General features: G+C 40.6%; 1 protein-coding gene across 3 annotated transcripts in view; it reads left to right on the top strand.

The window, feature by feature from the left end:
- The window catches only part of ABCG1 (ATP binding cassette subfamily G member 1), a gene marked incomplete at both ends in the record, with an annotated part of 50,781 nt that overhangs the window by 11,767 nt on the left and 15,522 nt on the right, over positions 1-23,492 (top strand). For 2 of the 3 annotated variants that reach the window (XM_080352732.1, XM_080352731.1), the window contains one exon: positions 22,971-23,088. In XM_080352732.1, the coding sequence (XP_080208858.1) occupies positions 22,971-23,088 (118 nt within the window). Of the gene's footprint in view, positions 1-1,479; positions 1,522-22,970; positions 23,089-23,492 lie in introns of all 3 variants that reach the window. The other variant, XM_080352730.1, reaches the window with a different exon arrangement.

Here is a 23,492-nt window from a genome sequence, read left to right as displayed (position 1 = left end):
GGACCTCACAGCTTGCAGCTCAGAGGTTTCCTGAACCAGGAATTATCAGGAGACCTGTTGAAATAGCCCATTGGTGATGATTCAGATATTTGAAAACGGCTCCCTTGTGAATTGTGTCCTTTAGTGCAGACTTTGGAGTTTAATTTGGCCTTTGGGTACTTTGTCTCTTAGAAAAGAAGATTTTAGAATGAGTATTTGATACAGAATGTAATGTTAGTATAAAATACAGAAGGACTGGAACTATGTAAGTGTCTCTGGAAAGAGGACAAAATAATTCTGTTTAGGAGTTGGTGTGTTTGGAGACGCATGCTGCAATATGCCTTGAGTCACGCTGTGGGAAACTTCGTAACTGCATTTCCTGATGGGACTTTTTTGTTGTTGTTAGGCTTGTATTCTCATTCACAGTTCATTTAGACTTTTCTGATTTCAATGAGAGACACAGATGCACTCTGAAGACTTAATTCTCTTCAGAGAGGATAGGGATGAAACCTTCCACGTTCTTTTCAGAAAGAACTATGAGGAATTACATAATAGTTGAACTGAGTTAACCACTTGTTTGTTTGATCATTTTTCATCAACGTATCTGTTCCAAAGAAAAAGAAATGGCAGGGACCTTGGCTTTACAAGATACGTTACCATCTGCTTCTCATCTAGTATCTACAGACTACATCTTTTGTATACAAATAATATTTCTTCCTGCTTTGCATGTTTAGAATAATAACAATTATTGTTAATAATTGCAGTACATCTGCAGGAGAGAGGAGAAGACAGAACATGCAGTGGTCAGGTTCCTGGGTAGATGAGAAGGAGACCTCTGCTCTGTCTCTTGCTGATCTTCAGAGAGTAGGCTTTTATGCCAGACAAAAGAAAGGAATTTCAAATGAAGTGATGCACCTAGTTAATAGGAAGTTTGAAGAAGAAAAAAAAAATCTGAAGGTTTTAATACTCTTGTTAAGCAATGGAGTTGAATTGTGCCCTATTGCATCTATTTTGTGCTTGTGGAAGCAGTCAACATGATGAGGCTGCACACACAGAACATGGCTAGTAAAAGTTTTTTAGTCATGATCCATTTATTACCTGAAGGGCTTTGGAAATTAAGCACTCTAATAGCACCAGCATGGCAGGACTAGAATTGGTAAATGGGTACAAAATTAAAAGGAAGGGGTTTGAAGGTAAATACTTACTATTAGAGTTATTTTTTCTGGGTCAAAAAGCAACACACTTCAGCCAGCTTATTGAATATGAATATTGAGGCCGGACTATCTAAAATAACTCTCTGAGTCTCATGGAGGTGAAGCCTGTTGGTGGCTGTCCAGGACTGAGCTTCCTTCTGCACTCAGAGAGGCGAAGGTCATATGCTGCCACCATTGAAATGTGAGAGTTAGAAATACAAGGACGAATGCAGAGGGGTGCATCTGTGCACAGCTGGCCATGAAAAGTTACTCACTTGGGTTTTGGTTTTGACCCTGAATCTTGGAGAATTATTTGAAGGAGAAATTGCCCCGGAGGAGCCAATTGACAGTAAATAAATATTAAGCATGCAGATGCTTCATCAGAGGCCTTTCTGAAAACTGGTTGGATCAGGTCTGTTTTGTCATCAGAACTGCAGGTTCTTCACAAGAAGCTTGCAAGAGTTTCTAATTGTGGTGATTGTAAAACAAGACTGTTGTCAGTAGCCAAATCTGGTGGGGCTTCAGGACCCACACAAATTTCTCTTGCTCCAGCCCTGTTGGTACTTGGCAGCTTTGGTTCTGAATTTAGAAGTCCAGTAAGTAATAAGGCAGGGCACATATTTCCAATAGGCACATGCATGTCCATATGTGCCATACACTCAACCAGCCATAGGGACGTGCACAAGCACAGAAATGCCTTTACAGCACCCACCTAAACACAGGTGGCATTTGTGCAAACCTGGCCACCACCGATGGCTCACAGCCCTTCCTGCAGTTGCTTGAGGGTCACACAGGCACACAAGGCAGGTCTCTCCACCAGTGGGTTTTGGTCACTCTGTCAATCCCATCACTGGCCCGGACTCTGATCTTCTTCAGTTTTTGGCACCTGGACCTATAAGCCCTCAGGTCTGCAGCCTCTTACTCCAGCGGTGAGTCATTGTGATACTTGCTGGCGTTCACACACTGGGTGCACAGTTGGGGGTGCATTCACGTGGTGGGTAGTTGGGAATAGTGTTTGGCAGAAGTACAGGTTGGACTGTGGTGATCAGAGGCAGAGATTGGTCAGATAGACGGTACTGACCAGCTGCCTGTTCACATGCTTCTGGTCCCTTTAATCTGTTTTTTCTATCTGTTTTCTCAGGCTTGTTCCTCCTCAGTCCTTGATCCATCCCTTTCCCTGCCTTTGGCAATTCCCCTAAACGTCTGGAGATAAGTATTTATGTCTCACTCTCTGTAGTTGCCATACTCACTCACAGCTGGTTTTACACCATCCCAAACCTCTGTTCTCCCTGAATGACGTGGTAAGTCCTATTCCCTTTCAGACCACCACCCCCTCTTGCTTGCATGGCATTCCAGGGAGAGAGTTTCCCTGCTGACACATCTTGGTGGGTTTTCCTCCAGGAACACTGGTCCTGTCCTTTTCCTTTGAGTGTCTTCAGAGTGGCCAAATCAGGGGGCCGCGTTTGCACTGGGTGGGTTTGTAGAGTTGTTCCTCTGAGCCTTGCCTCGGTCTCTGTACTCAGTTTGACTGGCCTTTGATCACGTAACTGAGCAAAGACCATTTTTTTTACTTTCTTGGCTGATTTGGTTGTTCTAAGCTTTCTGTTTATAAATAAATGAAATAATGTGCCTGGCCAGTCTGTTGTTTAAGCCCATGGAAAGTTTCCCTATGATGTAAATCATCATTGAAGTGGAACTCACACTGGCACATTTTTACCCTCACATGTGAAAGTTTCAGGCAAGTTGTGAGTAACTGCAAACAGGGAATCGAGCTGCTGTCAATTATGATTATAATAAATCAGGTGCTGCTGTCTTAAAGTCTGAATTATGACTGTGTGTGTGAGCAGATATATTAAAAACATTCAGAGGAGCTTCACAGACGTTACTGAAGACGGTTGACTAGTTGATTTCTTGTCCAGGAAAATGGTGATGTAAACCTCAAGGAGAAATACGTTACCTGAAGTAGCCACAATTCCATGAAGTTTGGGATTACTGTAAGACTAGGTGTTCACAGAGAATTATTTTGTCTTGTCCAGTAGTAGTATGACACCTAGGGATACTAAAAGAAAGATGAAACTCCAGAATATTCATAACACTTAACATATTTACTCTTTATCCTCCAAACAGAAGCACTAGCGTCATCCTCCTGAATACCATATACTCTAAATATGCCATTTATGCATTATAAAAACAAAACAAGTAGATAAAAATAAAGCAGGCTTTCCCATACAGGGGATGGCTGTGGCATTTTGACACTCAGCGCGAAGTTCTTATTGACAGGCAGTAAAAATAAACTCCCCAAGCAAAGGGAGTTGGGGCAAAAAGTGACACACATTCTGCAAGAAATAAAATTAATTTTGAAGCCAACCTGAGATCCATCTCAGATGTTTGTACTATACCACTTTAAAAGTACAGGGCCAAGTGAACCTTGAAATAACCACTATGGCATAATGGATAGAGCTTCTCCAAGGATTAGGTATTGACAGTCTGCCAGGAGTGTTGCCTGTGATAGAATGCGATAGAACATTTTGGGCCAAATTCCTCCCTGAGATACATTAACTGAAATGAGTAAAGCTTGCTGAAGGAAGAGTGTAGCCTACTACCTAAATGACAGTTTTTCAGTCATTAGTATGGTTTAATGCTAAAACTGTGTTCTAAAAATCAGAGAAGCTAATGCAGTTCATATGAAATGTCAGTGTTGAATGTGAACCAATATGCTTTTCAGGCCAAATTAGGGCTTTTGACTACCAGCATGGTAAAGCAAAGCCCTTCTTCCTACTCCTCACATCACCCACAGTTTTAACCTAAGAAAACTTGTCCTGACTTGGATTCCAGCTCCTTGTGGCCAAGAAGGACAATGGCATCAGGGGGTGTATTAGAAGAGGGGTAGTTAGTAGATTGAGAGAGGTTCTTCTTCCCCTCTGCTCTGCCCTGGTGAGACCACATCTGGAATATTGTGTCCAGTTCTGGCCTCTCAGTTCAAGAAGGACAGGGAACTGCTGGAGAGAGTCCAGCGTAGGGCAACAAAGATGATTAAGGGAGTGGAGCATCTCCCTTATGGGGAAAGGCTGAGGGAGCTGGGTCTCTTTAGCTTGGAGAAGAGGAGACTGAGGGGTGATCTCATTAATGTTTATAAATATGTAAAGGGTGAATGTCATGAGGACGGAGCCAGGCTCTTCTCGGTGGTAGCTAACGGTAGGACAAGGGGTAATGGTTTCAAACTGGAACATAACAGGTCCCACTTAAATTTGAGAAGAAACTTCTTCTCAGTGAGGGTGCCAGAGCACTGGAACAGGCTGTCCAGGGAGGTTGTGGAGTCTCCTTCTCTGGAGACATTCAAAACCCGCCTGGACGTGTTCCTATGTAACCTCATCTAGGTGTTCCTGCTCCGGCAGGGGGATTGGACTGGATGATCTTTCGAGGTCCCTTCCAATTCCTAACATTCCGTGATTCTGTGATTCCTCTCCATGTAGATACTCAGTGTTACGAATGAGAGAGTGCAAGAAGTATCATCATCCAATATAGGCATGTCCCAGAGCATCAGAGGCCCCCCTTTCAGAGTGCAAGGAGTAATGTATTGCTTCCTACCAAGATTTCTAAATTTTCTTTTTAGTAATCTATGAGTCTATTTTATGTGCATTGCCTTTATTTTCGTATTTATAGATGTGTTTAATGTAATGTATATGTAGAGATACAACTAATATATTTGTATAGATATGTGTAGATATAAGGATGTGAGTATATGTAGATGTATATATTATCTCTGTTTTCATATATTTGTATCTATGCACATACACCTATACACTCAGGTGTATTTATTTATGTACCAAAACTGGTTTGTATCACTATAACAAATATTTTGAAGATAACATTTTTATAGAGGTATATATTCCTCCTCCTTTGTAGTGACAAGATGATATAATTATAGAAGAGCAGCAACAACCTGATTTTTTTTTTTCTAATGAAAAGCAAAACAATATCGGTTGCTTAGAAGTGGTTCAAGTCTGTTGCTACTGGATTAACAGCATAACAAGCTAAAATAGCAGGAAGAATGACTGTAAAATGGAAGCTGTTTTATCCACCTGAATGCCAGTGGTGTAAAGAATGGTATAAAAAAAAGATAGCATTCTGCTGATGCTTTTCAAAAGGGGCTTATTGCATTACATAAGTTGAGTAATTTTCTGCTCTCAGTCATTTCTCTTGTAATCAGGTTGCTTGTGCTCTGTTCTTGTTTTCCTTAGAAGCTGTAAGAAAGAATGGCTTGGAATTCTCATGTAAATCAATGGTGGGTCCAATTCATATGTGTTTGGTAAATTTTGCATGTTTATAACTGCTGCCATTGTGGCCTGAATTTCCTTTTTATTAATCTGAGCGTTATTGCAACTCACTTTCCTGCCGGATGTAGAGGAGAGTATGCTCATGTGCCAGATAAATGTGTGCTACTTCTGTTCATTTGAATAGTGGTTTGCTGGTGACAGAAAACTGGAAGGAGTGCGTATCTTGGGGAGCAGAAGGAAAATGCCAAGGTTTTATGTAAACTAGTGGGAACATGTGGTTTGATTTGCAAGAGCCACCAAGAGAGTGGTGCAAAGAACAGGAATCTGGTGATGTTGTTCTGGCTGGTTTTCTTGGGGGCTAGAGAAGTCACTTGGCTGCACCGGGAAGGGCAAATAACAGCACCCAAGATCTGCAAATCAAGGGCATTTCCCAGAAACAGCTCTGCTCACACAGTGGGTGTGTCTGGTTGTGGTCAGGCTTGAGAGGATCCACGCAGCACATCCTTGGCACTGGACAAATCTCAGAGGTAGGAGCAGGGGTGCTCTGTGGTCTTTTCTTGACAGGGATGAGGGGAACGGGATAGGAGTGGTAAAAGCTGCGTTGTCGTCATTTTTTTTGCTGGCCACACTGGCACTGATACATCTCAGGATTTGTATGAATCGCCCAGTATGTTTTAAAAGATTGTTTCTCCTGTCTGTTTTTTTCTTAGCTCCCCTAATTAACCGCATTTGTAGCCTTTCTGTGCAAGTACTGATACTACAACATATAAGAAGAAGTGACTCCAAATGCTTCCAGGGTGTTTACAACTGCGCACAAGGAAAGAAGATTGAAGATATAGTCAAGATTAACCTCTCCTTTTGTATCGCAGTATCATCATCTAATTAGATCAGAAGCAAAGCCCTGAGGCTTAGTCAGTATTAGAGCGTAGGCACCCATTTCAGGAGGAGGCCTTTGAGAAGAGCAGTCTTCAGCCGTCCACCTACACCATTTTCTTTGTGGCTTTGCAAAATGGAAAAAGCAACAGATGTAAACCTCCCCAAAAGCAGTTGCATCTTCTTCTTCCATGTATTGCCTTTAAAGAGACTTTTGCCCCTCTGAACCACAGACTCTTGGACGATCCCTGCGGGTAAGCCTTGCCTTTGCTGTCCCTGAGCTGCCAGCGCAGAGACAGAACATCTCCTCAGGAATTCAGTGGGTCACATCCTGAGGAGAGTGTCTGCTGGTTTGGAATCATTCATGCTATTTTATTACAGGCACAAGTAGCCTGTATCAGTGAACTGAAGCTGCAATGCTGATAAGATGGATGGAGAGGAAATAAGAAGGAGCAGGAATTTCTTCCCAGTGCCAGAAGAGGTCCTTTACCTGAACAAGGACTCTTTTCACCTGGTAGTTGCTTTGCCTTATGGCCAAGATAGTTCAGATATACGGAGGTCCTGCAGCTGAGGCTGTTGCCACACAATTCATAGGTCCCACACTTGGGGTTTATATACAGTGGGACTCATGCCTGGTGCTGTGATTTTTTTGTTCTGCGTCAGTTCCAATGTGTCATTCTGGTTTAGGTTCAGCAAACAACCCTCTAGAAGAGCGTGTTTTATGCAGTTTCCCTAAGTGTTCTTCTAACATAACAGATGGTGGTTTTTTTGTGGGTAAAGCCAAACTGTGGATTTGATTAAGTTTTGAATTTACTACTCTATGTGAAACTAATCCTTATGTGACCTTTGGTTTATTGATGTGTAAAGATCTTAGAGCATTGCTTTGGATCCTAGTAGGAAAGCATACTGTGGCAAACCCTTTCATTGTATTGGGACAATTTTTCATCAGCAAATAAGTGGAGAGTGTGGGAGAGAAGAATAGAATAGATCAGATTCTGTCCCTCCTCCGAGATCTTAGTATTTGATGTCAGATGACTGAAGAACATGGGACCATGAATCTGACCAGGGCATGTAGAGGCTACTGTGGTAACAGTAACAACAACTCTAAAATACAGAAGAACTCTTACAAATATTACAAATACGGAAGTGGAAACTCATCTGCTAGGGTCAGATAGTACAGCTTAAAAGCAATTGGTTAGATTTCACTCAGGTCTTCTTTGGAAGTGGAGGGAGTGGTGACTCATGTACATACAGAAATTTTTAAAAGTAGTAATATTTTCAAAATGTTGTGATCTGATGACAGCACGATACTCTGGTTTGTTGCAGCCTCTGTCAGCATAATGTCATCTCACCTGTTGTCACAAAGACACCAGTGGTGCATTCACCACTTGCACATAATGATCAAAAGCATTTAGCTGGCGCTGGAGTGAAGACTAACAATATTAAAGGTGTGCTTATTTTTCCATTTGCACACAGCCTACAACTGTCATTATATCCAGAAAATTTTGCCTAAAACTTTGACCTTGTGCGTCTCCCCTATGGCAATGAACACACTGCCCTCAGAAGGCCTGACTGTGGCCCGGCGTACTGCAGCTGCTGTGTCGCTGCATGTAATGAAGCTGCTCATCTCACAATCAGATATTAAGTTGTACTTAGCTATATCAGAGATTTTCAAAAACATGGATTACGTGATCAGTTAGTGTCTAATAGGCAGTAGACCACATTTTCCCTTCGGCTCTCAGAGCGTTGAGACAGGCTTGACAGTCAGATTCCTGAGTCCACGTAGGTTTCCGCTGTTTAAGAGGCTGTGTCCAAGCTAGACCACAACATAGACTCTCTTTGTAGACAGAAGAGATTTCACTGATGGTCAGTGGAGCGTAACTTACTCTTAATTTAATCCCAAACGAGGCAAACAAGTGACTCTCCACATTTACTAGGAGGAAGGCACAGCTACTCCCTCGCTCCCCACCACTGGAACAGGGGAGAGGATCAGAAAAGCAAAAGCTCAAAACTTGTGGAATGAGATAAGGGCAGTTTAATAAGTGAAGCAAAGCTGCACACACAAGCAAAGCAAAATGAATTTATTTGCAGCTTCCCATCGGCTGGCAGGTCTTCAGCGACTGTCTGAGAAGCAGGGCCTCAGCATGTGGAAGGGTCACTTGAGAAGACAGATGCTGTAACCCCGAATGCCCTTTCTTCCTCCCCGTTTCACCCAGATTTTCTCGCCAAGCATGACATGGTATGGGATGAGATATCCCTTTGGTCCCCTGTCCCGGCTGTGTCCCCTTCCAGCTTCTTGTGCACCCCAGCCTACTCTAAAAAAATAAAACCTTGACTTAATGCAAGCACTGCTCAACCAAAACACTGGTGTGTTATCAACATTGTTTTAGTCACAGATCCAAAACACAGCACCATATCAGCTGCTCTGCAGAAAGTTAACTCCATCCCAGCCAGACCTGGTAGAATAGCTCTCACGCAAATGTTTACATTGTAGATGTTTGCAGCTAGTTAAAATAAATCCCACCTTGAGATTTTGAGTTCCTGGTGTATCGGTATTCCTACATGGAAGGTTTCCACCTTCCAGTTTTTGAAACCTGCAATATTGCCAAGTGTCGAGATTGTCATTAATCCTCGCTTTTCATCCTTCAGCCCATGTCAGCTACTGAACTAGTGTAAACCTGTGCTGCTATACTGATTTTAGTGGTGGTATTTTGTTTTATGGGAAGGTGAGTCCAGAGAGTGCATGTGGTTTTTAGGATCAAAACAGGTGGTTTGAGGTGGCATGGATATTGTTCTCTGTCTCTTCAGTATTTCATTTAAAGTGACAGTATTTGCAAGGAAAACCATGTAAGCAGCCTGGACTCTTACATCCTTTTTCTTTCCTGTGTGTAATGGTTTGTTAATAGGTAGCATAGATAAATGACCTAGAAGTATGATAAGCATAGGTAGACCAGTCATATAGAAGTCATACAATTAAAGAATAAAGAAACCTCAAGAGAGAAGTCCAGCTTAATTTTCTGTTAATGTATCCAACCAGCACTTTTTGAAATGTCATTGTCAGTTTAGTTGATGGTCAAGAAAAGGTAGAAGCATGTTGTTTTGACTTTGGGAAACGGATGTGTTTTGGAATATAGTTTACAGGGACATCTAATTGGAAGGCTGTGCAAAGATCAACACTCTTTATGTGGGCCTCTCTTACTACTGATATACAGAAGTGTTCAAGCCATTAACATAGCTAATTTCTTTTGATGGACTTCTGGTTTGTGGAGGAAGCAACTGCTTTGACTACCGAATTTTTCCTGTCTCAATAGACCAGTTGGATCAGCCAAAATCCAGCTTAAGTCTTTCCATAGCTTACCCCTTGCCTTTTCATTGAAAAGTTGAATGACCTAATTGTAAAGACGAAGGAAGAGTGTCAAAAGAAGTTACAGGTGTTACTGTGAAATTAACCAATGCAGACATAAAGTGTAAGTGAAAGGACTGTTAACACAGAGGATGTCCTGATGAGCTTATAATGAAAATCCCTCTGGAAATTTTCAGTATCCTCTTTTTGTTGGAAAATGGCAGTGTATCGGAACAGAAACATGATGTTTCTTCACTACATTTTTCTGACTACATTTTCATGGCGATTTTTCAGGTTAAGGACTTTCTAGGAAGAGAGAAAACTCAATCAAGCTGATAACCAGGACACTTGAAAATGTAGGAGACCCAAGCTGGAGTTCTTGATCTGACTCAAGGACTTAATCTTGGTTCACCCTCACCTCAGTGTGTTCCACTGGCCTCTGGAGTAATTTGTTACTGGTTTGTAAAAAACACAGCCAACAAAAATCTGGCAGCAAAGTTGAGTTTTCTCTCTGCCTGAGAATAAGAACAAAATGGAAACTTCAGGTGGAAATCATGCTTTGTGAAATGAGTTATTGCTTCCCAACTTTCTTTACTAATCATTTTGTAGATAATTTAGAAAAGACAGGATTTCCAAAATGCTGAGTATTTCTGATGCCTTATTTTAGCATGTCCTGAAATTGTGAATTAAAGTTCATTAGCCTTTTTTAGAACTTCAGATAATTTTAATGTGTACATTTGAATTTTCTTGGTATGTGAAATAAAAGTTAATCAATTTGATGTTACTTATACAGCAATCTGAGTATGTCTGTCAAATGATTATTACTCATTTGTGTGTGATTTGTGTCTTTACATGGGACATATTATTGATAAAACATTTAATTGCTTAGAATATATGGTTAGCAGCAAGAGCTTTGTTTGTGCTACTCTATAAACTTGAGCTAATCCATAACATAGAATGTAGATCAGCTGGAGCTTTTTAAAACAGATGGAAATTTGGTAGTTTAGGGTAGTTCGATGGATGTAGATCCCCTACGTGGCTGCCAACTTCTCCGGTTTCAGATTATGAAAAAAGCAGAAACCAGACTGCTGAAAGCCACTTATTCTAAATAATTTTCATTCCAGAAGCAGCAATGCCCTGTGCAGTTGGGTTTTGTTTGTGACATATTCAGCACTGACATACTACAGAAGATTATAATTAGTTCAGTGGTGTTTAGAGGATTTTATATTGAGTTTGCAGACAATGAAAAGTATTTTAATTTGGGCAACTTCATTAGTGTAAATATTCAAGAAGAGAGGTAAAATCACAGTTGTTCTGACTAAAATGGGGAGATTGGTGGTAATCCAGCACTTTTTCCTTACACACTTCTAGTTTTCCTTTGTTTTTTTCATTTAGGATCATAGGTTATATCTGTTACTAGATTAGTGCTAGAATAAAGTAAACATATTATCCTGTGTTTCTGTTTCATGAAAGCTGAGGGTGTTGAGGAGAAATGGGCAAAATCAGTATGGCCATTTCTGAAAACAGAAGTCTCTCAGCTGTTCATATGGTTGGCCATAGGGGATGTCCTGCTGCTGGAGGAGCTTCTTCAGTCTCAGAGGTTCTTCTGAACGTGACTCCTGCTCTCATTCACTGAGTTCTTCCACATTTGGAGACCAATCTCTGAAGTTTCTGCCCAGGTAGCTCCTGACTGTATGTAGTGTCTCACCTCTGCGATTTGCCTCTGAGCGTGCTTCAAAGGGCACTCCTCGTTCCAAGTGTTCCTCAGCCTGCTTGTGGGAGAGGATGGGATGATAGGAGGTGGAAGCACTTCTTGCAGTTTGCAGTGCAGAATTGGTTTGGGAGCATGGGAAGAGGCAGGAGAAGGATGTGCAGGAGTTGTTCAGAAGGTTGGAGGGCCGGGGTGCTCAGCAGTTGCCTGTTCTTCAGCAGAAGTTCCTGCAGCAAACTGTCATATCTATTGCAGTTGAATAAGACTGCTTTGAAAAACTACTTTTTGTTTGGAGTCAAACATAATTATTTGAGTTATAAGCTGACTTCTGAACTGGGTTTTTTTTTAAAGGTCAAAAACTGTGGCAGCTTTTAAATTGCAGTGACCAAGACTGAAAGCATTTTTCAAAGTCCAGTGGCTCCCCATGTTTGTGAGGGCTAGGGACAGAATGTTGTGTTGTGAGTATGTAAATCATCTCAGAAGTGTGTGTTTTAAATGATGACTCTTGTTGCTAATAGTTCAGGAAAATATATGGGTTTTTTTCCTATGCACTTTGCAGGAGATATTTCATCACATTCCAATTTAACCTAGAGTTTGTGATAAGGTTGTATGCAGGAGTATTAGAGGAAGCTTTCCTTTACACACCAAGCTCTCCAGACTGGATAATGCCATCAAGCCCAGCTTGGAGGAAGGAGGTGCTATGCAACTTCTGCTGCTTCTGCTGTAACTCTAGAAAGGCCCAGGGCATTCCTCTCTAGCCCTTGCACGGGAAGGTAGGGGGAGAGAGCCAAAGTTTTACTTTTGCTTTTTTTCCCTTCCTGCTTTCTTGCTGTGTGTGTGCATGTGGGTGGGAGAGGCTGGGAGAAGGAAGGGAGAGAGCAACAGTAAAAAATGTGGTGACCCTGAACATCAACACGGAAGACCCAAAGTGTTCTTCTCTGAGGAAGGAAGGGTTTGTGTTTCCCTTGTGGCAGAGTGACCCAGCTGGAGCTGCACTTTGAAATGAAGGCAGATGGGCAGTTCAGTCCATAACAGCTGCCGGGCTATTTTGGAATATCTCCTACTTGAAGATTTTTTTTCAAAAGAGAAAGGATGTTGGGAAGGGTTCTGGTTTTATCCGTTTGTAAGACTCTGAATAACACTATTTGTACTTTGAGGTATAAAGGTACTGCAATTATGAGAAATTACTTTCTGCCTGACTGGCATACATAAACAGATTTCATCTCTAAATGTACGTATCGGGCTCGTGACTTTAGTTTGTCATTTGAGAGAATGTGTCAGCCTTTCATTTCAAATTGTGTTGGCTCTTCTTTTGTCAGGAAAGACCTTTCTTGCGCTTTAAGTAACAGAAACAAAGGCAATTAAAAATAAGTCAGCAAAAAGCAATTATCAAACAAGAATTAGGCTATGGATATTGCTTTGAAAAGACATTTTCACCACATTCAGAAAAAAAGATGAAGCTGTGCGTCATTCATACATGTTTGGTTTTTTGGGTTTTTTTTCCCTTTCATGTTTCCTAAATGTTGAAGATAAATTAGGGTAGCTATTTTCTGTGCAGGCAAAGTACAAGCTATGCCCCAGATCTCCAAATGCTTCAACATGTAAATACTGCTTCTGAAGGCATCAGGTCTTGCTGCAAGTACAGATTTATTTGCAGTCATGTTTGAAGGTTACTATCGTTCATTGACCCATTTAAGTGTCACTCTCTATCCTCTGTTGCAGGCATACGGCTTCATGTGCATGCGTATGGAAGATGAACAGCGTTAACTCTCTCAGGCAGAAACATTCAACAGAGAAACAGACAAGAACCAAATCTTGCTGTGGACATATCTGATTAAAGTTAATAGGCAGGACCTATATATAATCGTAATCATCTGTGAACCTCAGTAGAAGGCTGTAACCTTGCTGTAGGACTGGCTAAAGGGAGCTATACAGAAAAGGTGAATACAAGGAAAGGCTCAAAGCAGCTGTTCCAGTGGGGCTAGTATGAACCAATATGAGATGATTTTTTACCAAAAATGGTATGTAGTAGTTACCTGGGCCTATAATTGGCTCTGGTTGCACTGATGGGTTACTTATGTACTTCAGCTCTGCCTGGTCATAACCATAAAGAGCAAAGACTTAAAGATGGCCGGCACAAAACCCATTAGTCTCACAGCACGGTGCGGAGGTGTAATCAATAGTTGCAGGAGTGAGGAGGTGTACCCCCAGTGTGACTGACTCCTCTTCTGCTCCCCCTTACCCTTGGAGGGATGCAAGTCTCAAGAAAGTCTGCAAATCCTGTGTCCACCTCCCAGCACTTCAGTCACCTGGTATTTGGTGGTACAGGTTCTGTGTACATAAACTTAATCTTGTTTATAGAGAAATGTTACTTGACCAGGAGATGTGATACAGGCAGACAAAGTGAGTGAGGTTGGATAGTCTGTTAAACCTTCAAACTCAAAATTACAGGGTTGCAGAGGCTGCAGCCCAGTAGACTGTCGTATCTAATTAGCTATGCTGAAGAAAAGCTAAATACTAAAATAGTGCAATGAGTAGCCAGTATAATAGAGAAAGAGCATGGTGTACAGAATCCTTATTTTGAAGTTTCAAAAGAGTGAAATCTTTACTTAGGGCTTTTTTTTTTCCTGGGCTGCACAATGTGGACTGTCATATCCAATGTCTTGTGTAAGTTGAATATCTAGTCCAGGATCGCAGAGAACAATGACATTAAAGGGTCTTTTCAGATTCTCTATAGTCTACAGTTTTGTTTAAGACTCTCCCTCTGCTAGAACTATTTTCTCAACTAGATTGCCATCTTCTCATCATCGTACTCTCTTTTGTTATACAACATGCCCTACAGTAACAAGGAATTTCATGTTATAAATCTTGGTTTGGGCTCTTATAATCTCTCTTGAGGCTCTAATTTACTGTGCATTTTACTGGATTGCCACAGCAGGAAGTTAGCTGATACTTTTAGCACAAAGGAAGAGTGCTGATTGAAGTCAAGTCATGGGCACCCACACAAACAAAATTCAAAAACTGTTTTGAATTTTGTTCTTATAGCTTTTAATTAACATCTAATCTTCCAAAGCACATTTGGATTTTTCAGACTTTGAGATTTTCTGGTTAAGTTTGAACCAAGTGATACCAATACAATGGAGGTGTTCTTCAGCTAGTAGATAGCTTGAAGCAAAAATTTGTAAAGTTTTGAACTGTCCCCAGTGTGAAGTAAGTGCTAAATACTAACAATAAAATAAAAACACAATGTCTAATACATTTGTGCATCCTGAACATGGACAGGATGCTTTTCTTGGTAAGTTCATAGGAGGCATCTTGAATGTGGAATGCCAATCCAGCTTGAAGATTTTGAGTGTGTAATTTGTGTGCTTAATTACTGCATTTGTGCAAGCAAATGAGGGACGGTGATCGAAATGTCTTTGTCCATTTTATTTGTGACTGATACTGAAATCAGTGATGATTTTGTTGGCAAAGGATGAGACTTATCACAGCATCTAGAGGTTTGATATATAGTCTAAGATAATTGTCTTGAGTTCCCAGTATAGTTAAAAGATGCCTTTCTAGAGGGTTATTTATCCCTTCCCAGAATAGGAATGAAAAACAGGCAGAATTAATTACCTGTTAGGTGTGCCTGTTTATTTCTATTGGTAATAAATAGGTTCTACACAGTGAATTTAGGTTAAATGTCGAATTTTTAGATGTATAAGATTAGGTAGATTGAATGCTACAAGGCTCACGGTGAGCATGGGCTAAGCTCTCTATCCAAGTTATGAATAATCTGTCCCATGATCACTAAGTGGGAAATCGGCTGTGGATCAAGAGCAATATGTTTAAGAAGGCCTGGCTGTGGGCTATCTTAAGTAATACAGTTTAGTCCACAAAGAAAGAGCTTTGCTGCTCAGGGGGATTTCTTTTTTTCTTTCTTTTTCTTTTACCCCCCCTTCTACCCCCCTTTCATGTAAAGCATGAAAGACTTATATTTTTAGGTTGAGAGGAATTGATTCCTCATTTCTTATTTAAAAAGGACTTTGAGGCAAAGGAATTTGATTTACTTCCTTCAAATACTGGCTTAGCTTTTCTGCCCTCTTTGTCCTGATGTCTGGTGCCTGGCATGCAGTTTTATAGACATTTATATAACGAAGGTCATTTATCTGAGGCAAGGTACAAGAATGCATTACAATTGTAAATTCCCTTAATTGTCCTAAAGCAGGGCTCAGAGCTTAGACAATGGAAAATCCTATTGTTCTACATCCCTGAGAGACGTGTGAATAGAACAGAAATATATGGATGTGTGGATTCTAAAGCTTCAGTGTAAAAATGATTCATAAATAGGTTTATTCACTTGTGATACACAAATCATCTATGAATTTACATATAGGTTTTATTTGGTAGACAGTTACCTTAAACATACTTGTTATTTCTAGTGTGACTTTGCCCCTTGGACTTTACAGAAGTACAGTTCAGGCCATAAAGTATTAACAAAGTTCCTATTATTAAAGCAATGTATTTTTTCACTCTGTCAGGAAAGCTCTTTCTATCGCACACTCTTTTGGGAAGCTAAAAGATACCTCTTTTTCTTCCCAAGTATCAGTACCTGTAATTCACTTTAACTTAAGCCTGTGTAAACTCAATGGGGAACTTGGGAAAGAAGTGTCCATTTAAATAATCCCCACCACTAGTTTTGTGGTTTGTATTTTTTTTTTTAAATTCAAATTATTTGAATAACTATCCACTGATACAGATAATCCCTCTCACCTGAGAATCTACATACTCTTACTTACAACATTAACAAACCCTGTATATACCACCAAGAGGAAAATGTTCTGTACTCATGTAGCGGGAGGGCAACATGGTACCCTGGGTGGTCAATAGCAGAAGCAGACATACATGGAAAACATCTCCCTGTTTCAGAAATACCCTGGCTTTGAACTAACTTTAATTTAGATGAAAAGCCCAAAGTATCTTCATCTTATTGGGAAGTGATTTGATTTAATTTTTATTTTATACTAAAATAAAGCAAACAAACAATCCAGTTTGGCATGGAATTATTTGAATGGGCCAGCATGAATTGTGCATAAAGGGTAATTTTATTTAAGTCCTCTTTTTGTTTTAGAATGGAGAAGAAAAGGAATCTCAAGAGATGGATTCCTGAGTGGCACAAACTGCTGGAAGGTCCCCGCCTGCTGACGGGTCTGTCCCACCTCCCCACCTTGCTTGTAACTGTGAGGTCTTGTCCCAGCAGTAACAGCCCTGCAGCCTGTGCAGCTGAAAACAAACCCTTTTTGTTCTTAATTTCCAAGGAACTGTTTCCAGGTGGATGGGCTTGATGTCCTCACTGGTTGTGCAGGTGCACTTGAAAACCAGCTCATGGAAGGTGATGGGAAGGTGTCCAGGGAAGAGAGGGCAGAAGGGCACTACCCTCTTCAGTAACAACTTCATCTTCTCTAGCTGTAAGCTGCTTCTGAAACTGTGTGATCCAAATAGCCCCAAACCCGCAAACTGAGCCACCACCTCGCAGTACCTACTAGTCACTCCACACATTTCCTGCTATGTGTACAGCTGTCATGTTTACAGGCAGAAATCGATGGTTGTGTGGCTGCCAAGTTGTAAAATGGAACTGTTAATCATCAGGAGCTAATTTACTTCCACAATTATGTTATTTATGTGCAAAGAAGAGGAACCTGCACCTGATTACATGTGCAAATAGACTATGTGCTTGTGACTTTGATCTCCAAAAAGTAGCACAATAAATGCAAGGTATTTTCTGTCACTGCCCTCAGTGCTTTGCAGAACCAACCTGCTGGTCTTCTGTAGGTGCATGCTTGCTTCTGGGGTTTAGGAAGGTGGTCACTCAGCGCAGCAGGGGGACAGAGCGAGTAAAGCATGAGGAGATTGAGAGAGACTCCATGGGACGGCAATATGGGGTAACTTTCTCCAGGAACTTCATGCAAATCTCTGTGCTGCCACTCCCTGCCCCACAGGGATAAAGCTCTGTTGGATGAAGCGGGCTGGCATAGTCTCTACCCAGTAATCATGGAGGTGGTTTGCTTTGACAGTGGCTTTTTCTAAGACCTGAGGACAAGGGCTGAGATGGACGAAGTCAGTAATAGAGAAAGACTGGACAAGAGGACTTCTTGTTGGTATATTTACATCAAAGTATAAGGAAAAAGCTTTTTGCTGGTGTAGAAATGATTAAGAAATATGTTTCCTAACTAATGTTTATTACATCTACAAATGTTTCTAGTGTAAATCTGGCCTTGGGATGTTATCTGTCTGTGTGTGTTTCATCATCTTGTGCTTGTCTGTGGAGTTCTGCCAGCATTCCCCAGCTGTTCAGTTTTCTGATATAAATCTAAAGAGCCTACTAATGAAATGCCTGCCAGATATCATAAAGATGTTTTCCACATCTGGTTGGACTTCTGCAAGCTCTTTCTCTCATCCGTAAGTCAAAGTCACTAACTTTCTGTTTGATGTGATAAGTGACCTGTTTTTCCATTACTTGTGGAAAAAAATGTCTGTTTTTCCATTACTTGTGGTGTTGCACAGTAGGCAAAACAGGGAGTGCTCTTTACCCATGGGAGTGCGGATATGGTAGAGCTTAGGAGCAGCAGCAAAGTCCTGTGTTTCCTGGAAGCATTTTTCCATAATAGGAGGACTTCCTACTCTTGTCTCAGGGGTAAAGATGTGGATGTGGCATCTTGCTTCCATGTCTGTTATTTGGGTTTTGTGTTGAAGAATTCCCTGGACTTGCGCATATTTTTTAAATTGAAATGAGGAAGTGAGATGAGGACTAAGCCTATAAATTTTAGAACAGGAAAATGCAATGAAGTTTCATTAATGGGATGGGGTCAGCAGACAGCACCAAGAAATCGCTGTGGTTTTTTCTCATGATTTAATGAACAGTTTGATTGATGGCACTGTAAATGAACAAATTTATGTGTTTATAACTTAAATTGCTGTTTAAAGAGTGTGTTTCTCATATAAGGTATTAAAGTAAGGCAGGTTAGTAATATAGCACTTGCCAGAGATGTCTTCTGTATTTCCAGCTGGATGTTTATCAGCAGGAATATATCACATTCCATCTAAATAAGCACCACAAAAAGGCATAGAAACATAGTACTTTTTAATAAACAAATGGTGCACTTCTACCTGGCTTCAGGGAGGGTTATTTCATAGGTTTTCTATGTTCCCTATTTGGTGTAGTGAATTTTCTGAGGAACCTTTGAACAATTTCAGGCCAGTGGTACTTGCAGAGTACCAACAGCTATTTCTTACCTTCAGAAGAGCTTATGATGAAAGGGAAATGGTTCAGATATACTGGGAAGGGCAAATCCTGCTCTAATTTCAGCGAGCAGGGAAAGCCAGCTGCTGTGCTCACCTGGGACCTAAGATGGGCTCTTGGTGCCTATTGATGGATGCAGAATTAGGCTACAATGCTTAGAAACTTCTAGGAGTCTGTGTGACATTTCTCTGAGTAACAAATGAGTATACTATTGGCAATGAAATGCAAATGAATGAAGCATTTTAGTCAGAAACCTAGAGATCGTATTTACCTGAGGAAGTTCACTATAAGGGTAGGAGTTTTAGTTATGGGGTTTTTTTTTTTCTGCTGATTCAGACACTTTCTAAAGCATGCACTCCTAGCCTCAGTATGGGGAAAGGGTGGCCTGCTTCTCTCCAGATGGATTGCAAATTTTTGTAAGAATGATAAAACTGAATCTCCTCAGAAATCTTTGTAGAATCCATGAGGAAGCAGATACAACCATCAACATATTTATCTTTGCTAAATTCATTAGCAAAGATTTTGGTGACTTGAGTAATGAGAGCTCCCTTGGTGTCTTCATCAGTACCAGAGGTCACCCCCGATGAGCTCATGAAACAAGGGGCTGCTGTGGGCTTTGTGAGGGAAATCTACCTCTTGAATGGGGGATCTGTTCGGGCCGGTCATGTGTTTCTGACTGCAAATTTGGTCTAATATCACAGTGTCTGGAGTTTGGTTTCAGTGGGAACTCCTTACATGGGAAAATTAAATACAACTGGCTTAGCAGGAGAAGTAATTGGACTCTAGAATGTAATGTGAGGTAAAACCAAGACCAAAAATTTTTACATCACCTGAATTTTCTGTTTCAGTTTTCATTTCATACTTTTTGTATTCTGTTTTTAGTGGGTTGGACTGAGAAAGTTGCTGAATGCTTGCTCTGGTTGGTGGTGGTACATTAATGTCCTGTTGACAAATTTATATTTTATTATTAAGTAGTTCTTGAAAACTGGTATTTGCATTCTCATAGGCATCAGCCCCTAGATATGTATTTTAAGGGTGAGATCACAGTAACTCCAGGAGGGGACACTGGAAAATCGAATGGATCCAAGCTATTTTCCATTGAAAATCAAAATGGTTTAAAGAGAAATAACTGAAAGTCACGATGCCAGACTTGGTCTTGGTGTAAGTCCGGTCCTAAAGGAGACAGCTGCCGTGGTGCTCAAACTGAATTGCCTGTAATATGCACCCATCTTGGGGTGAGTTCACTTTGAGGTTCAGCCTTTCATTAAACTCTGGGGTGTTGAAACTCCCTATTGCACAGATCATGAACTGGTCAACTGAGGAAAATGAGGGAGGCCAGGTAAACCTGGATTGAGGGTGGTCAAAAATTCCTAATATACAGCAGATGGATATGAAACAATCCCTGTACTGTAAGAATACAATCCCCTCCAAATGCATAATCTGTTTCTCGTGAAAGACATGTGGCCCAGTATAGAAGTTTTAGGTCAACTGATTCAGTTAAAGATTAGCCTCGATATTCTGAAAAAGAAGACTGGAGTTACTTATGGACTCTAATTCCTTATAAAGGATTATACTGGGCACCGCACTGCTGCTACAGTGTCAAATCTTTTTGTGGGTATGCTAAATTAACCTTTGTAATAGAAAGGCTTCTTTTCTGCTTCCAGTCAAAAGAAGAGATGGGTTTGAGTCTTTAACAACTTAAAATGCCAATGATTGGGATCCTGATCTAAAATTCATTTTTTTTTCTATTTCTTCTTAAATCATGTTCCTCTACTGTTTCACAAATGAGTGTCCCGCTGTGATTTAACATTGTGTGCAGGATACTTAAAATGGAAATCTCCATCAGAGGGGCAGGAACAAGTACAGATAATGAGGGGGAAGGTACTGCAATTAAAGGTAAAGTGATTATCGTTTGGAAAAGTGACTTTAACAGATGTAATGTTAAATCTCACAGTCATGTGTAGTGAGAGGAAAGGCTTCAGTTTTGGGTAGTGGTATATGTGTTGATACCTGTTCTCAGATGATGGGTGTGTGTTTTGGGTTGTACCTCCCTCAGTATTCATGGCAGTGTACACTCTTCATGCTCCTCTATAAGTTTGTGTAATATTCACTGTCTCGATCTTGAAACTCATGATGAGCTGACTATTATGAAACTCTGACAAGAGCCCTTTGCCCTAGAAATCAGGTCATAGCGAGCCCACACAATAGAATTTTTTGGGATGGAGTTGCTATGTGATGTTCTGTCATGTCAAACTGCTTTGCAGGGTGGACAGGGAATAGAAACAGACACCAGTGAGTACTTTACTTTGTGTACTACGTGTGGGACCTGGTGAAGGAAATCCTGTCCCAGTGGAAGTTAATGACAGGGCAACTTGGCCAGCGTGAGAAAGAGTTTCCTAGCTCCACATGCCTTCTGTGTGTCATGAGTGTGTGCATAATGCAAATCATTGGTGGTAAAGTCCAGTGTTTGAGTCCTTATTAGATTATAGGCTTGGGAGGCAGCTTGTTCTCGTGACACTTAAGGGATAGTATGAAGGACTTCCACTCTATAGATCCCATTTAGTGAATATTGTCGTATGTGAAAGCTCTAATCTCTTCCTTGTACTTTTCTTTCGAATACTGATTTCTGAAATGCAATGACATTGGTGTGATGGACAAACTTGTTAGACCTTGTTGGGGTGCCGTGGATTTCTCTATTCAAAATAACTGTTCCTTTTGATAGGTTATCTTTGCTTTTGTTCTTAGGACTCGCTCCACAAACAGACAATGTAAGTACACTAATGGTTTAATACCCATGATATTTTGTAGCTTCCAAACAAGTTGTTTGGACGAGAACAAGAGTTTAGAGTGAAAAATTACTGGCCTATTTAAAAAAAGGCACTTGAGCAAACTGTTATGTTGATACATTTGGTCTGTTATCATTTTCTAGGACATTTGCCATGAAAACAGTAGGATCAAATATATCAAGAGAGACTTTTCACAGCTACTGCTTTTCTCCTGGGCTAGGGAATGGTCAGAGAGGAGTATTGATTGTGGAACTGGGAGATCACATGGCAGCATTATGTTAGTGTTTTTGTGCAAAAGTTTGCTCTCTGTGGCATTGAAAGGGTGTTAACAGAGACTAGAGAAAAAAAGAAAACTAGAATTCTAAGCGGGGATAAAAGGAAACCAAAAAATGGTGGCGTTAGGAAGAAAGAGAACATTATCCGCCATTCATTTTCTAGGAGCTTGCAGATAAGGTGATTTTTTTTACAGCATTTCAATGTTCCAGCTACAACTTATGCTAATGATAATCACAGCACTGGGATAGTTTACATGTGGCATATAAATACTGCTGGCATATACACCAGTGTGGCAAAATGAATTGCCCAATCTCAGCACTGCATGTAAACAGATCTTCCACCCTTCTGTTTTGGTTTTAGTTTAATTACAGAAACATTTTCAACATATGAGGTTGTTTTTTGACACCTTTCTTACTGTTAAAAGTTTTAATGAAAAGCACTGGTAATTGCATTAAAGTAAGGAAGCAAAAAAATTAAAGACATCCTGGAAAGTTTAAATGCCTGTCAGGGTACAGTCATTATGCCTTCAAATGGGAGTCATGCAAATGGATACAGCTAAGCCCAAATCTGGAATTCTCAGTGGAGTCCAGTTTGCTTACGCTTAGAGTGACATGGGGTTTAGGGCTTTAAATGAAGGTTTATTGGCAATGGTAACTTATTCAAGAATAAGGTGAGATATTTGAAGTTGGTGGTGTGGTTATTCTAGAACAGCTTTGCCTGAGGACGTATTTACTGTGGCATGATCTTGTGAAATGGATTAATCTAAATGAGAAAAAAAAAAAAAAAAAAGTATGTTCTTAATCTGGAATAAGCATTTCCCTAGGAATTATTTTTACAGAGTAATTGTGGTCAGTCTCCCTGGCTAGACAAGCCTTTATAGCTCTTGTGTTATGTTAGCTGTGGAGTATTAGATACGGTAAAGGAGACACAGACATCCTGGTACCATACTCTGAGAAGACGCTTAGCAAATGACAGCAAGGCTTCTTTGCCCTGTTTGAAAATTTACCTAGAGTGAATCAAGAGCGTGTGATCCTGTAATCCTGCCATACTACTTGTGTAGTGGGAGGAGGCTGCTCTTCCTATTCAGAATTTGGCTTTTGATAGTTATTGCAGCGTGCTGATCTTAGCATCAGCCTCTCAATAGGTTCCTGCTTACACCTGTTTGTCAAAATTGTTTAGAGAAAATAAACTTTCATGGCCCACCAGATGTGATCATGAAGGGTTCAGTGAGCTTTTCTTTCTTCTTTCAGGTTATAAGACCCTTTTGAAAGGAATTTCAGGGAAGTTCAGCAGTGGAGAACTTGTTGCAATTATGGGTCCTTCAGGAGCTGGGAAGTCAACGCTCATGAACATTCTGGCAGGATACAGGTCAGTAACAATGAAAATCCTAAGTAAGGTAAGGTCACCTAGCCTCATGGCTTCTTGGAGACAACAGCAACAGAAGTCTTACCCCAGTGTTTCTAGAAAACAGATTTTTCACAGACTTTGAATTAGATTCTTATTGCTCATATTTTTTCTCTTTGTCCTGTTCTGGTTGCTTAGGATTTATCTGTTAGCAAGTCAGATCCAAAAATAGGGAGCAATTTAAAGTCCAAGACACCACAATTTTTTTCCTTTCTAGCTGTGTAACAAATCTGACTCAGTGTCTTCTGTTCGTAATGCTTTTTAAATCACATTTTATAAGCACTTGAAAAAAATTACCTTTTTAGTTGCCACTTAATAATGTTGATGTCCTCTTGGCTGAACTGCAATGTGTGAAGTGACGGTGGTTC

Source organism: Nesoenas mayeri, assembly GCF_963082525.1.
Source record: "Nesoenas mayeri genome assembly, chromosome: 1".
In the NCBI taxonomy this organism is placed as follows: domain Eukaryota; kingdom Metazoa; phylum Chordata; class Aves; order Columbiformes; family Columbidae; genus Nesoenas; species Nesoenas mayeri.
This window is presented reverse-complemented; position numbering and strand designations above follow the sequence as displayed.